Source organism: Hibiscus syriacus, unplaced genomic scaffold, assembly GCF_006381635.1.
Source record: "Hibiscus syriacus cultivar Baekdansim isolate YM2019G1 unplaced genomic scaffold, ASM638163v2 tig00110937_pilon, whole genome shotgun sequence".
In the NCBI taxonomy this organism is placed as follows: domain Eukaryota; kingdom Viridiplantae; phylum Streptophyta; class Magnoliopsida; order Malvales; family Malvaceae; genus Hibiscus; species Hibiscus syriacus.
This window is the reverse complement of record NW_024062922.1, coordinates 559,357-575,326: the sequence shown is the minus strand read 5'-3', so window position 1 is coordinate 575,326 and position 15,970 is coordinate 559,357. Positions and strand designations below refer to the sequence as shown.

Sequence of the window (15,970 nt, the reverse complement as noted above, 5' to 3'; positions counted from 1 at the left end):
ATTATGGACTGAATGTATAATTATTCTAATTTTATTAACTATCATATCAACACTTCTATTAAATGTTAAAGACAAATAATTTGATTGGATACAATTAAATAGTTAGATTGGTAAATTTTTTTTAAAAAAAAGTAGTTAAAGTAAAAATAGATAATAACTAAGTGGTCATTGATATAGTTTACCCTAGTAAAATTAAGTGCAGCGAATCACTCTCCAGATGGAAGGATAAAATTTTTACAACAAAATTTTTTGTGGCGAGGATCGTATTTATGAACCATTTACTAAAATCAAACAAAGCTAATTCATTTCTAACTTAATATACTTCCAAATTACTAACACAAGAGAAAGGCAATTGTAGATTAACCCACTAAGGCTTTGTTTGGCAATGTTTCTATAAACTAGCATTTTCAACGTAAAAGTATTAATTTCTAGTTTCTTGGTTTGAGTCAATAAACTCGTTTGAAACATGAATTTTCAACTGAAAATGAGGTGTTTGGGATTGTTTTTGTGTTTCAAACGAATTTTTGGGCCGAAAGCACTTCCATAAGTATTCCCAAATGACCCCCAAGTATTAATTGAACGAAACACATGTTTAATTAATTGAGTTATTACTCTCAAGCTAAAATGACCTCTCCGTTAATCTTGTGCGATGAAACACTAAGTTTTTTAAATAATGTTAAAAGTTCAAATCCCAACGATATGAATAGAAAAAATTGATTTAATAAGATCGTTCCATAATAGACTTATGTAATACCGATATGGTTAACTGATGAATGGTTAAAAAAAAGTGACCTCTCAATTCTCTTTTGAAAAAACTACGAAATTCACTTATTGGGCTAAAACATGAAGTTAAAATAGGCAAGAGATGAGACCCAAACCTTAATCGTCTAAATTTGGACCGCATATAAAACTTCTACCCGACCCAAACCCATACACACTTAAAGAAAATTAAGCTTACTCGTCCGGCCTTTCTGATCTAAGGTTTTGATCTGTCAAGGCCTACTACTATATAGCCTAAAGGAAACCATAATTCCGTCTTTTCCTACCTTTGAGCAAAAGAGCGAGTCAGGGCTGCCAAATTCTCCAGTTCCTCAGAAATGGTTACTTTCAGGGTGAGTGACCGACGCTTCTCTTTCCTCAGATCTTTTTCGTAACTCTATTGATTTCCCTTTTTTAGCTTCAGAATTCTACGAAGATTACCCTTTTTGTGCAATATTTAAGCAGTTTATGTTTAGTTTTGGTGTCGGTTTTATAATGTTATACATTGTTTAGATCCATGTGTTCTTTTCTTTCTCCATTTCCCTGGGGTTGTTAGTAAAATGTGTGCGAATGAGTTTCATTTTCTATTTATTTAATGGGTTTTATTAGAAGCTTAAGGGCTAAGTAATGTTTCCAGCTGTGGTTGATTAACATGGGAAAAAAGGATGAGATTTTGATTTGTTGGTTTTATGGTTGCAGTTTCACCAGTACCAGGTTGTTGGGAGGGCTCACCCAACAGAGAGCGATGAGTACCCCAAGATCTACAGGATGAAGCTTTGGGCCATCAATGAGGTTCGGGCCAAGTCCAAGTTCTGGTTAGTGATTGTTTTTGTTGACATCCTTGTTTTTTCTGGGTTTTAAATTAAACGCCATTTGATTGAAGTTTCTTTCCTTGAATGTTAATCAGGTATTTCTTGAGAAAGCTGAAGAAGGTTAAGAAAAGCAATGGTCAAGTCCTTGCTATTAATGAGGTTGGTACTGTGTCATCTATTTGCTGTTTCACTTTATATGAAGTAGTTTATCATTTTTAACATTGTGTTGAAATGTGAATTTATCCTTCTGATTTTATGTTTTGATGATTTTCTTAGAGCTACACTCATGTTGGTTATGTGAGATTTGCAGACGATTACTTTATGCCTATGCAATGTATTTGGAAGTTTGCATCTGATAAGCTATATTTTAAAAAATTATACTGCGAGAAACTTGGGAGTTAGATAAAAAGAGACATATAATCTGGAAATTTGTTAACGCATCAAGAGTCTCATGCATCTTGAATACGAAGTATCCGGTCTTTTATGATGCCCTTTTATTTTTAGAGAAGTACTGTTTGATAACTTGATAATCTCTTTGTCTTGCCAATAAGCATTTGAATGATTAAAGATATTGAAAACAGAAGCAGCACTTTGAATCCAAGTTGGTTTGGAACTTTGGATAAATTTTGCTTGTGATCTCCTTCGCTTATCTCTGCTTGTTTAGCAGAAGTCATTTATCTATAAGGTGCTTTTAATTTGAGAAAGAAAAGAAGTGTTGTTAATGGTTGTATATTGATTATCTCATAAGCGATCTGTAACTTGGTTTTTGGTGCATTTCTTCAATTCCCTTTGTCAAATTGTCTGCAGATTTTTTAGAAGAATCCTACCAAGATCAAGAATTATGGTATTTGGCTTCGCTACCAAAGTCGTACCGGTTATCACAACATGTACAAGGAATACCATGATACTTACTACCTTGAATGGAGCCGTTGAACAGATGTATACAGCGATGGCTTCTCGCCACAGAGTTAGGTTCCCGTGCATCCAGATCATCAAGACTGCAACCATCCCAGCCAAGCTATGCAAGAGGGACAACACCAAGCAGTTCCACAACTCAAAAATCAAGTTCCCCTTGGTGGTGAAGAAGGTGAGGCCACCTACCAGGAAGCTGAAGACAACCTACAAGGCATCAAGGCCCAACCTGTTTATGTAATTTCTCTTTCATAAAGTTCTGAAATTTTTGGTAATGAATTTCTGTGAGTTTATTGATTGGATATTGCTTTTATTTGAGAAGACTTTGGCTGTCAGACAGGTTGAACTTAGTTCCTTGGGTTTCGTTATCTCATTTTATCTAGTTATGAGTACTGGATTAAGGGTTATTTTTAATAATGTATGTCTCTAAAGTTTAAGCATTAATTCTATAGAACAAATTTGTTTCTTTTTTCAATTTTAATCGAAGAGCAAATTTATGTAATTGAAATGTTCAGATTTCTCGGATTCAATCTAATTGCTTAGATCAAATAAAGAAAGACCCATCAAACGTAAAATAACAAGGCAATAAAAAAGGAACAAAATTTAGCAGAGAATATAAAAGCAGCTAATTCCTAATCTACTAACAAAAAATTGGATAAATTACACTTCAATGACTCAACATACATCCATCCCGGATTGAAATGTATTCACATGTGAATTAACAAGGTGGAATTTTCTTTTACATAATAATAATTTTAATCTTTATAGTTTAAGGAGTATTACTTATTAATTTAATTCTTAATTTTTTTATTTTCAATTAAATTATTTTACTTTTAATAAAACTAAGAATCAAATCTTTATTTTTATCGATGCTTACGTGACAATTTAAGTGGCAATTCATATATATACTTTATTACTTATGTTACTCAATCAATAAAATGATACCACATCAAGACTGTAAAAAAGTAAGAATCTAATCATCATTTAAATAAAAAAAATTGTTTGAAAAAAAAATCGATTAATGAATTTAACTAATCAAAAAAGGTTAAAAATGGTAAAAGATACAAATATTAAATACTAAATTTATCATTATACCGTTTTTAAATTATTGCAAATATGATTATAAGTAGATTCAAAATTGAATCTAGAAATTAACTCAAACATTATAAGATATTGTTTATGTCTAAGAAAAAGGTCACTTTCACAACCGATAAGATGATTTTATTGGCCCTAATTTTATTAGTTTAATTATTTTAATCCTTAAGCTTTCATTACGTTTCTTTTAGATTTTAGTTTTTAAAATTAGTCCAAAGGTGACGAAACAATAATGTCATTAATCTAACGTTAACTATTTTGACATTTTTACTATTGGATCATCAAAAATTAGCTACTTATCCTTACTGAAAATTGACATCAACTGTATTTTAATATTGATCATATGACATAAAGATGCAAAAATAAATTATATTAATATTAAAAATATTGAATTACTGATATTAATTTAATAATTTATTATTATTCCGCCACATTGAATAAAAAACAAAAAGTTAATAACCAAAATAGATATAATAAAATGATAAAAAAAAATAAAGTGATTAAGTTAATTAAATTGAAGGCTAAAATGATTATTTTGTTATCATAATTTTATTTTTTTAGAAAAATATTTTAACTTCTGAAGTAGGAACATACGTATAATTTTACGTCAGAGGGACACGCTTCTAAAATTTTTAAAAGGAATAAATTTATAAAATTTTAAATTTTTAAGCAACCCATCTACCTCTCTATTTTTTAAAAAATTACGAATCAATCATCAATTGATGATGGTGAGCAAGAAAGCCTAGGACCTACCTGTGTTTTAGAGAAATTGGAAGTTAGTGATGGTGCGCACCGTGATGATGAGTTTGAGGAATGGGGTGCAGTGCTCTATTGGTGGAACAAATATTCGTTAGGATTTTCTAATTACTATATGCCAAGGATGGTATGAAGGGACGGGTAGGGATAATCTATTTTCTATTTTAAAATTTTATAAATTTATTTATTCATAAAATTTACATTGTAATATAAGATTCTGCATCCTTCCTGAATTATATTCACCTCTCGTACCCCCTATTCTTTTCTCTTCTTAACCTTTGCAATTCGTTAAAATTGGTTTTGGCAAAATAGAAATATTAGTAATAATTGATGAGAATAAATTGTATAAAATAAAATAAATTTATTGTATTATAATAAAAATTATTTTTTTTGAAACTAATGTAATTGTAGAACGGATATCGTCCTTTAATATTAACATAAAATTTTACATTCGTATATCTAGACGAGGGAAATAAAAGGTAATTGATATTTTCTTTTCATTGGAAGAAGAAGACTGATTTTACGAAAGAAAAAATGGCGAGTACAAGGGAAAGTAAAATCACATTCACTCATACAATTTATTGTATATAAAACAAAAATGAAGCTTTATTTATGGGAAATGATGGAGGGTAATATAATAAAATAGAGTAAAACCCTAATAAAAACTATATATTATGAAAACGATTATATAAATATTTAAATCTGACCAATAATGTCTCGGTTATGAAAAATAGTACGATAAAAATAGTGATCATCTCCAAAAAGTAACACGAGTTACATGCCACATAAAAATGTTAAAACGAACACGAATAAGACCGGACTATATTTAAACACTTAATAATCAATATGAGATTTTCATTTTGCATTACTAATATTCTCTCACTAAACACACGATTAATCTCAAATCCAAGTGAATTTTGTGATAGATGAATAATTTTAGTCAATAAGACACAAGATATAAGTAAGTGCTCTAGAAAGACGATTCATTGTCTTCAAGTGGTTAGTTCTTTTTGCTTACGTGAGTAATTTCATCAAGTTTATCTCAATATTAATCACCTAAATCAGAGCTATTAAATCATTAAGAGCATTCTAGTAAACTAACCTCTCAAATTTAAATTCGATGAATCCATCAAGTCTATCTCATTACAAATTTAATGACTTGAATTTTTGAGTCAATGAATGTGAGTTGACCCATGATGATTATGAGCATATCTAAGTGCATAATTGAACTCATGGGGTAAGTTAGGTCTTGCTAGGAAAGATTTGGACCCATTTAGGCCTAGGAAATGAGGATTTTGTATGGTAAGCAAATATAAATGGAGCAATTGAGCAAATAACCCATTTTAGAACTTCATGTCTGACTTTGTCCTTAATTTTCTACAAGGTGGTAAGGGAATTATGTGTAAAAGTTGATTTTTACCCACCCTTCCCCATTTTTCTTCTTTATGCTCTTCATTCTTGTTAAACCTTAGAAAGAAAACATAGAAGCAAATTTGTAGAGATTAAAGGAGATTTAAGAGCTTATGAGTGGAAGAGAGAGATGAAAGTCCTCTAGGCTAGAGGTAAAGAAAAGCCTGGAGGAAGATGATCAATGAGCTTCCATTGATGTTTTGAGTTAAGACAGTTTACTACCAATATTATTGTGTATCATGACACCCATAAATATGATGCTTTGTATGTTGTTTACTGAGTTCGAGTATTAAGCATGTTTGGTGGTGAAATTGGTGAATACGTTTGTAAACTTGTTACATATGGACGGTGATGAAGGAATTGTAAACTTTTCACGTGTAATGGATGGGTTAATTCATTTTATGGGTGTTACTTGTTTTTTTTTAATTATTCTTTCTTCTTAAATTGATGTTAAATCTTGTGGTCCAAATTTTATTTAATTCATTTTAAAAAATTTCAATTGCAAGTAGTCTTCGCTAGGGTTCCAAAATCTCTAATTTTTTAGACCAGCGCCTTACCCATTGGGTCACATGTTACCAGAGTGTTACAACGTATATTATATTTAATAAAATGACACTTTATTTTTTGCTCTTGAAGAAAAGTGGTAATCTCCCTCTATCTTTCAGGGTTTTAAGGTTAATATTAATTATTTATAAAATACCTAATGCCAGAAGGAAATTTCTCCTTCCTCAACTTTTATCTTTTATGATTCAACTTTCATGGGTTTTACGCTATGATATTTGTTTTGCGTGGTGAATTGGTTCGGAACGGATGCATGATTATATGTTAGGGAGAGCGAATTTCAAAAATTATAGGATGTAATAAATTTATAAAAATTCAGAAGATCGAAAATGAATTCCCAATAATATATATATATATACACACATATAAAACAAATCTAAAATATATTATAATTTTAAATTTTCAGTGGACGACTGTTTCACTCGCCTTTTGCTCCATCCCTGAATTAGTTGATATAAATTAAGGGTCGTGAAAATATCATCACAATTGAAGTTAGTGGAGAATCTTAACATTAGATTTGGAAGTTAATTCACATTTTTAAAGGCTTTAATGAGAATTTTCAGAAATTTTTAGTGATCAAATTAAAATTTTCAAAAACTTTGAGAAATCTAATGAGGTTTTTCAAAATTTTAGAAGAAAATGATTAAATATATTTTAAATTTATTAAGAAATTTTAAAAATTCAAAAGAACCTAGTCAATTTCAATTCTTTTTAGTGTTACAAGTATAATTCTAAAAAATCCAATGGTAATTTAAATTAATAATTATTATGTACATTTGGGCATGTTATATTTATACACGATGAGATTTGATTTTTTTTTATACAATCATCTTAAACTATTTATAACACTTTGAACCCTTAAATTAATTATATACACAAATTTTTCCTAAAAATATATATGCTTGAGTGAAGCTAGAGATTTTTTAAAAGGTCAAATTTAAAGATAAGTCTATAATAAATGTCATACACTATATACACTAGGAATGTTATATATTAATATGCACCACTACTATTTTTTTTACATATTTTAAAAACTTGAAGAACCTAAAGTGTAATTAACCCTATTTGAAATTAAGTTTAAATCATGAAGATTTCAACTCCCGTCCCTCTTTTTCATCCTTTATTTTATTATAAAATACTGTTTTATATTAAAATAATAATAAACGATTTCAGTTGGAATAAAATTGAAATTATTATTTTGATTTAATAATATTATAAAGTTGAGTAAAATACATGACTGATCACTTTCATATAAATTTTGAGCACTTTTCTTTAATGAATTCTAAAAACATAATATTGATCATTTTTATTTTTATTTAATTAAGATGCGATCACTAAGAACTGCATGTAGTTAGACTTTTAAAGGATTGCTAACATAACACAGTGAATTTATAAAATTAAAAAAGATGAACTACACAAATGGTCACTAATGTTTGAATAAGTTTTCATTTTCTCTACTAATGTTTCAAAAGTAACAAATAGGTCACTAAAACATCAAATAGGTCACTAAAACAATGATTTTAAATCTAATTTATCCCAAAAGCTTTATAACAGTTACACTTTTGTCTCAATAAAAGCTGAAAGATTAAAGCAAGCCTGGACAAGGGATAAATGGCTCACTATCTGTCTATCTTTCCTAACAAATGCAGAACCAAGCGACGCAGGCTTTCATGGTTTGAAGGCCGAAAACGCCACCACAGAGTTGTGTCCACCAAATCCGAATGAATTTGAAATTGCTGAGAATCATAACGAACTTGGTTAGAATTATGGGGTTCTGGTACAAATCAAACTAAAACTTAAACAGGAACTTGTCATGTAGTTTTGAAAGAATCAAGTATTCATGGGGCTTACCAACATTAACCTCGTGCTGCTGCTTTTCGTTGGCAACGGTGTCAAAATCAACTGAAGGCTCTGGATTCTACATTAAAAATTTAGCACTTCAACCATTAACGAAATACATACAATATAAAAGGTGCATTAAACAAGCAACTAGAACGTACAAATTGATTTATCGAGGGATGCAGCCATCCTGTCGTGATGGCCTTCACAGTGGCAATGGCTTCTAAACCACCTGCTGCACCCAGACAATGCCCTATCATTGACTGAAACAAGAAAAGCAATTAGCCAATTGCAAGAGAGCAACATTAGAGTAGAGTCCTGTCAAAACTTTGCAAAATGAGGGGGAGAAATAGAAATTACCTCTTTTCATTGCATGTTCCAAGCTTTCCATTACCTGGAAAGCAAAAGAAAAAATAACTCGTTACAAAAGGATATTGTATTTCCACTCTCATCAACATCAGTTGATGGAATATAACTCTAAAAAGCCAGCTATGTAACAACTGAACCAAAGATCAGTGTGCAAAAACAAAGAGCCATTACTGCAAGACCATGCCTGATTTAAGTAGTTCAATGTGATGAAAGATAGAAAAGTATGCAAGTATAACTGGAAATCCTTTCCTCAGTTAACATTTATACTTCATTACTAATGAACAGAAAAATAATGAGTAAGAAAGTCATCGTAAATAGTGAATTAGGCTCATCAGTCATCACTTCATCATCTACAAACAGAAAACTACAACAGCAAATTATCATAAAGGAAATGGTCAGTATCTCATTGAGAACACAACACCTGAGAGCCAGGCTCCGTCAAAGATAATGAAAACTTCTCTTAACAACAATATCACATGTCACCAATGGAGGCAAACCAAGATGATAAATTGCTAACCAGAAATAGACAACAGAACAACCAACAAGAAGATAAATCATGCGCATATAGGATTAGAATGCTATGTTAATAAATGCATGCTTACCAATACTCCAGCACCTTCACCCATGAAAAAGCCATCTCGATCTTTGTCCCATGGCCTTGATGCAGTTCGAGGATCATCATTTCTTTGAGACAATGCCCTACAGGCAACAAAACCTCCCAGACCAATAGGAATAATTGCAGCCTCGGTTCCACCAGCAATCATCAATGCAGCCTCACCTCGATGGATGTGGTTAGCAGCAGCATAAAAGCAGTAATTGGAGGTAGCACAAGCAGTTGAAATTGAATAATTCGGACCCATGAAACCAAGTTCAATTCCAAGCAAGGCAGATGCCATGTTTGTTATAGAATAAGGAATGAAGAATGGTGTTATTTTTCTATAACCTTTCTCTATCAGATTTTGAACTCCATCAGAGAACACTGTAAGACCACCCATACCGGTTCCAACAAGCACTCCAGTTCGTTCCGTATCGATCTAAGACAAATACAAATTCTTTAGCATCAACGGAGAATATATGACAAATATACAAGCTTAAAAGAGGTAGAATAACAAATATGATATCCTCTGCTACTTACATAATTCAAAGAATAGATATCTATTGTTCTTGCATCTTTCAGTCTATAAGGTAAGAAATCATCCAAAGGGATCCTAAACTTAATCAGTAATTTTGACATTCTATACACCTTTTCCAAGGCATATTTCTGGTGGATGCATCATTAGTAGTCTTATGAATAATTGCTTTCAAATATAAGATCACATTAACATTGTTGAAATTGTTCCAATGAAGATGCTCTAAAGCAAATGTAAAGGATAACTCGATTATCCAATATATACAGATTCTCTATATGAAAGCTACATCAAATTAGGGACAAAAAGGCTATGAACTTGAATGAAATATAGACATCAAAAGACATTCTCAACAGAGAAATTGAACAAAATAATTCTTATGAGCACATTACTTAAATCACAATATGAATTGAGTCAGAAACTATATATTACAACAAAGATTGCTAGCAACGGATAAGGAAAAGGCAGAAAACGACCAGAATACACACACAAAGCAATCCAGTTGCTTAACAAAATAACGACAAAAGTTGCACATACAAACATTTATCGATTCAAACAACACAATAATGAAAAAATTGCATCAAGCAAACATGCAGTGACGAGCAGAGAAAAGTATCAAGATTTGTAGAATCAAACAATAGTTCATAAGTTTAAAACCAAATAAAGAAACAACTCTTTCTTGTAAATGTCGCACGTTGTGTAAGCCAATAAAAGAATTATCTATGGATCTACAAGTAAAGAAAAAACACGCTAATCACTATGAGAACAACCCGATTAATAAAACCTAGTAACCAAAAACCACTAAAGAAGAAGAAAAAAGAACTAACTTTAGATAAGTTATCGCCCCCGAGATCAGCATCTTCCAACGCCTTCTTGCCAGCAACAATGCAGTACCTCAAACAATCGTCAAGCCTCCTATCGTTCTTTCCATCGATGTAACCTTCAGAACTGAACCCCCGGATCTGACCGGTGAACCGAGTAGGAAACTTGGAAGCATCAAAACGATCGATGAGTCCGATTCCGCTCTCTCCAGCCTGCAGCTTATCATAATAAGCATCCACATCGTTCCCGAAAACAGAAACCAACCCCATGCCCGTAATAGCAACCCGTTTCTTGGGGTCCTTCTCGCGCTAGGGAGCAGAAATGGTGGGGGATGAAGCGGTGATGGAAGAGAATTTCTTGGTTGGCCTGGGAGGGAGTCTTGATACATTGGGGAAATGGGGTTTGGGTTTGGGGTTTTGGAGAGGATTTAGAGAGGAAGCTCGAAGAGATGAAGATTGAAGAGATTGCATGGTTGATCGGGGGAAGCTGAAGGCTGAAGGCGATGGCGATAATAACAAAGTGAAGATTGAACAGACTATGAAACACGACGTCTGTATATAGCTATATATATGGTTTACAGAATCTGAAATTCTTGGAGTTGGAGGGGGCGTTTAGCTGCACTAAACAGCCAGCTACGCTGAGTCTGCTGAACGTGGGATTCAATTTTCTTCGTTGGATGGACTAATGGTGGATCTATAAGAAAATGATTTTTCAGTGACGTTAAGAATTATTACTAAAATTATCAAATTTAGTTACCAAAATTCATAATGAATATTTGTTAAACGTCACAAGTAATTTTATCACTATCATATTTATGGCAATTTTCATGAATATCGTATGACATATTTGATAAAAAAAAGTATAATTTTGATAATTATTCATTTTAATTTTAATTTTAATTTTAATTTTAAGTTTAAATTTTTATTTGTAATAAAAAAATAATAGGTCATGATCATAGGTGACACCGACTTGTCAAAGTAAGTTCTCTTTGAGTACATTTACGTTTAATGGAATTATTTGCACAAAAACAAATTAGCCAGCCTTGACATCCTATATTAATTTAAGTCGTGCGTTTTGGTGAACTTGTTCCAATATTTTTGGTTATTGCCACTACGCTTAAAGGATTTTCTCTACTTTGCTAGGGGTGCAGAAGTTAGTAGCACGTGTATTTTGGATTTTGCATAGTATGATTATAGGGTCTCTCCTGACTCAATTTGTTTCATTTGTAAACTCTAACGAATTCATGATCTTATTTAAGGAATATAGTGTTTCGTCCCAATAGATCAGCTAATTATTTTTTAATCTCCAAAGAAAGTCTACATATTTGCGGAACATCTGCAACAGATGAGTGTTGGTTATATTGTTTAAAATTCCCATTGCAGGAAAGTGATGAAGGTGATTCGGACTTTGATGAATAAACCTTAAGGCTTCTTATATCTGGAAATTAATTTTTCCAGTAGGAATAGATGCAGTGGTTATGCCTTTTAACATGCCTGCATCATTGTTCAAGAGGCATAGTAGTTCATATGACCATTGTTCAAGATATGTTGCTAATTTAAATCTGTTTTTATTAGAGAAATTAGGATCAAATTCTATTCAAGAACAAACCACCATCTACTTGCATATTTTGATTTCAGATATTTGAATTTTAGCAACTGTGACTACTGAGTTATTTATGATTCAAGCTTGTTTGACAGCAATGTTCGACAACAGCAGCAATGAAGACGAAGCTTCAATCTCGCTAACACGCCCTCTGATATTCTCACAAAGCTCCTCCATTGATTCCTTCATCTCCAAAAGCTCATTCGGGTTGAGTTCATTAATAGGGTTTTGGTGCTTGAGTTTCCGGCGACTCACCCTGATCGCCTCGATGAGCACCTCTTCTCGCTTCGACTCCGCCTGCAGCCGCTTGAGAATGGTGTTGAGTTGTCGACTGAGCCTTCCAACTTCAGCCTCTCGCTGAGACTGACCAACAACATGAACCGGAATAGAAACTTTCATCTTCCCATCCTGATTTAGAAAGCGGTCCGTAACCGCCTTGACGCTCGGGTTCCCGAACGAGAAAGGCTTGCCACCGGGGGAGAAAACCACGATGGAGACTTCAGCGGCGCAAAGGGTAGCAAGCTCGTTCGCTTTCTTGAAGAGCCCAGTTCGGCGCTTGGAGAAAGTGACTTGTCTGGAGCTGCAATCCTTCACCATTTTCATCTCGATTTTTCTCCGGCCCATGATTTCTTTGTCAGAAATATTTCCAATGCATTAGCTTGGCTCAATGGATCAACATTTATAAGGACAAATCAGGGGAAAACTGCAGGCCACTTGAATTGGAAATGTTTCTAATTTATTTGCTACTGCTAAATAGTCTAATTAATCATTCAAATTTTTTAACATATATTATCTTATAATCACCCACCTTTGGTTGATTTTCAAAATTAACCAAGATTTCACTGATAATACATTAAAATCAATTTTTTCTTAAGTTGCCTTATTTGTAAAACTTTGATGATTTGAACGAGAAATTTAGCTTTAAAAGAAAAATTAAAAAAAAAACATTGTACCTAACTAATTTCTAAAAATGAAAAGGTGAGTAATTAATTGGCACAGAACAACTTGCTATATTATGATTTAATTTATATGTCAATGAATCGTATTTAGTAAACCACAACCATCTTTCTATTTTAAAAGTTAAATCTACCAAACTCCTTTCCTACGAATGAAAAATTCATAAAATTTCTATTTAGGCCATATTCCCTATGTTTTAAAAACTGTGAGGTTTGATTTAAAAAAAAAATCATTAACCACTTAATTTTATTTATTAATTGAATTTTAGATAATAATAATAATAATAAAACAGAGTATGCTTTGATTCTAATAAACGACTAAACAACAAAAGATATTATATCTAAACATCAAATATCTTTGATTTACTTTGAAGTTAGCCTCAATAGTAAATATGAAGAACCAAATTAAGTATAAGTCAAAACATTCAACAACCTTTTAAATAATTGAAACCATTATACAACTATCATTAAACAATTTCAAGTCTTATGCTGTTGATTTTTTTCTCTTGGCAAGAGTAAGTTTATTATTGATAAATTAAGCAAGGTAAACCTAGATTGTATGCCTCATTAAAAATCTCTCTAAATATCGATAGAGGAAAAGAGTACATACAATCAGATGAAAACCAAACAAATCCCCAACACGAGGTAGTTCTGGAATACAAATAAAATCAACTACAACACCTCATAGGTATCACACCTCGGCTCATGGAACCAGCAAACAAACTCGAGCCATAAACACAAAATAACAAAGCACAACAAATCACAAAAACAACAAAACAAGACACCTAATCACCAGTATACAATCACGATTTCAGTGAGCCACATAAAAAACCTTACCACCTTGCTTTGAAAACTTCTTGTCTCTTCATACTTGCTATCGCAAGATTATTAGCCATGTCGTTTTGGGAGCGAGGCACAAAACAAAATTTAACTCCTCCAATGGCACCAGATAATCTGTCAATCTCATCAAAGTCATTCCCCCAGGACCAAGGTCGAAGTAAGTGTTAAAAGTCAAGCCTACAATTATTGAAAGTTAAAGAAACTTTCGGTGGCAGCAACAATTGTTCAATAATTGCTTTCTGTGGCAGCAACAATTGTTGAATTTGGAAAATGGTTAAATCATAATTTAGTCATTATAATTTAGGGTATTTACAAATTAGTCCTTAAGCTTCAACTATAAATACCTTAACTCATTTAGCTTTAAAACCATCCCAAATCATTCTAGCTTTCTCCCAATACTAGAGAATTTAGAGAGTTTTTTTAGAGTTGTTTTCTTCTTTTTTTTTATCAAGAGAGAATTATCATTATTTTCTCCTTGGTAGATCGAGAGAGGTTGTAATTCCTATTTTCTCATAGTGAAATTCTTCTACCGTTGCCCGTTGTTTTTACCCTATATCATAATTTAGTCATTATAATTTAGGGTATTTACAAATTAGTCCTTAAGCTTCAACTATAAATACCTTAACTCATTTAGCTTTAAAACCATCCCAAATCATTCTAGCTTTCTCCCAATACTAGAGAATTTAGAGAGTTTTTTAGAGTTGTTTTCTCTTTTTTTTTATCAAGAGAGAATTATCATTATTTTCTCCTTGGTAGATCGAGAGAGGTTGTAATTCCTATTTTCTCATAGTGAAATTCTTGTACCGTTGCCCGTTGTTTTTACCCTATATTATTTAGGGGTATTCCACGTAAATTGTGTGTCTTCTTTATATTTATTTTTTATTTTCTCAAATTATCAGTTACGATTTTACTTTATCCGATAGCCGTCTTCCGCAACAATTGGTATCAGAGCCAAATTTGAGTGTGTAATATATGCTTATTGTCTTTGTGGTTGCCACCAAAAGGTGGATTCTCCAACATAAGAAAGTAAGAAGGTATTACCCATTCTTTGAAGATTTCAGAGAACTATTCATGATAGTGAAATATTGGGAGCTATCCGTAATAGAAGCTATGACAACGAAATTTGATATTGAAAAGTTCAATGGGAGAAATTTCTCATTGTGGAAATTGAAGATGAATGTTATCCTGAGGAAAGATGGTTGTCTAGAAGGTATCAGTGAAAGACCGATAGATTTCACAGATGATAACAAATGAATCGAAATGGATGAGAATGCTATGACAAACTTTCATCTAACATTAGCAGATGAAGTTTTTTCAAGCATCGATGAGAAGAAGACAACTAAGGAGATATGAGATCATCTCACCAAATTGTACGAGACCACATCGTTGCATAATAAAATTTTCCTTAAGAGAAAATTGTACACTCTCCGTATGCCAGAATCTACTTCAGTGACGGAGCACTTAAACACGCTGAACACTTTATTTTTTCAGCTTACATCCCTAAGATGTATAATAGAAGAACAAGAACGTGTTGAACTTCTATTTCAAAGTCTACCTGATTCGTATGATCAACTCATCATCAACTTGACAAACAGTAATGTCACCAGTCTAGTCTTCGATGACGTTGCAGCTGCTGTTCTACAAGAAGAAAATCGGCACAAGAACAAGGAAGACAGACAAGTAAATCTGCAACAAGTAGAAGCGTTGACAACGATGAGATGCAGATCAACGAAACGTGGCTAAAGCAGCAGTCACAAACATGGTAGATCAAAGTTGAGAAGCAAGAATAATTTAAAGTGCTACAACTGTGGAAAGAATGGTCACTTGAAGAAGGATTTGTGTATAGTTGCAATGATCATGCCTTAGAGATAATTGGCGTGAGAACCATCAAATTGAAGATGTATGATGGAACAATTAAAGTTGTTTGAGATGTGCGGCATGTGAAAGGCTTGAAGAAAAATTTATTATCCAACAGATTATTGGATAATAATGCAAGCAAAATTGAAACACGAAAAAGAATCATGAAGGTGTTCCGTGGAGCGTTTGTGGTGCTGAAAGGCGAAAAGATAGCTGCAAACTTGTATATGTTGAAGGGAGATACTTTGGTAGA

At 32.4% G+C, this 15,970-nt stretch overlaps 1 protein-coding gene and 2 pseudogenes across 1 annotated transcript; 1 reads left to right on the top strand and 2 right to left on the bottom strand.

Annotated features, from left to right (window-relative positions):
• Nucleotides 1–1,002: 1,002 nt before the first annotated feature.
• On the top strand, nt 1,003–2,833 carry LOC120147283 (annotated as a pseudogene).
• A 5,669-nt stretch (nt 2,834–8,502) lies between these two features.
• LOC120147316 lies at nt 8,503–10,947 on the bottom strand (annotated as a pseudogene).
• A 1,084-nt stretch (nt 10,948–12,031) lies between these two features.
• Nucleotides 12,032–12,814, bottom strand: LOC120147282 (agamous-like MADS-box protein AGL29). The gene has a single exon (XM_039160698.1). The coding sequence runs from the start codon at nt 12,686–12,688 to the stop codon at nt 12,143–12,145; it is 546 nt and encodes a 181-aa protein (XP_039016629.1). The 5' UTR covers nt 12,689–12,814; the 3' UTR covers nt 12,032–12,142.
• Between the last annotated feature and the right edge of the window lie 3,156 nt (nt 12,815–15,970).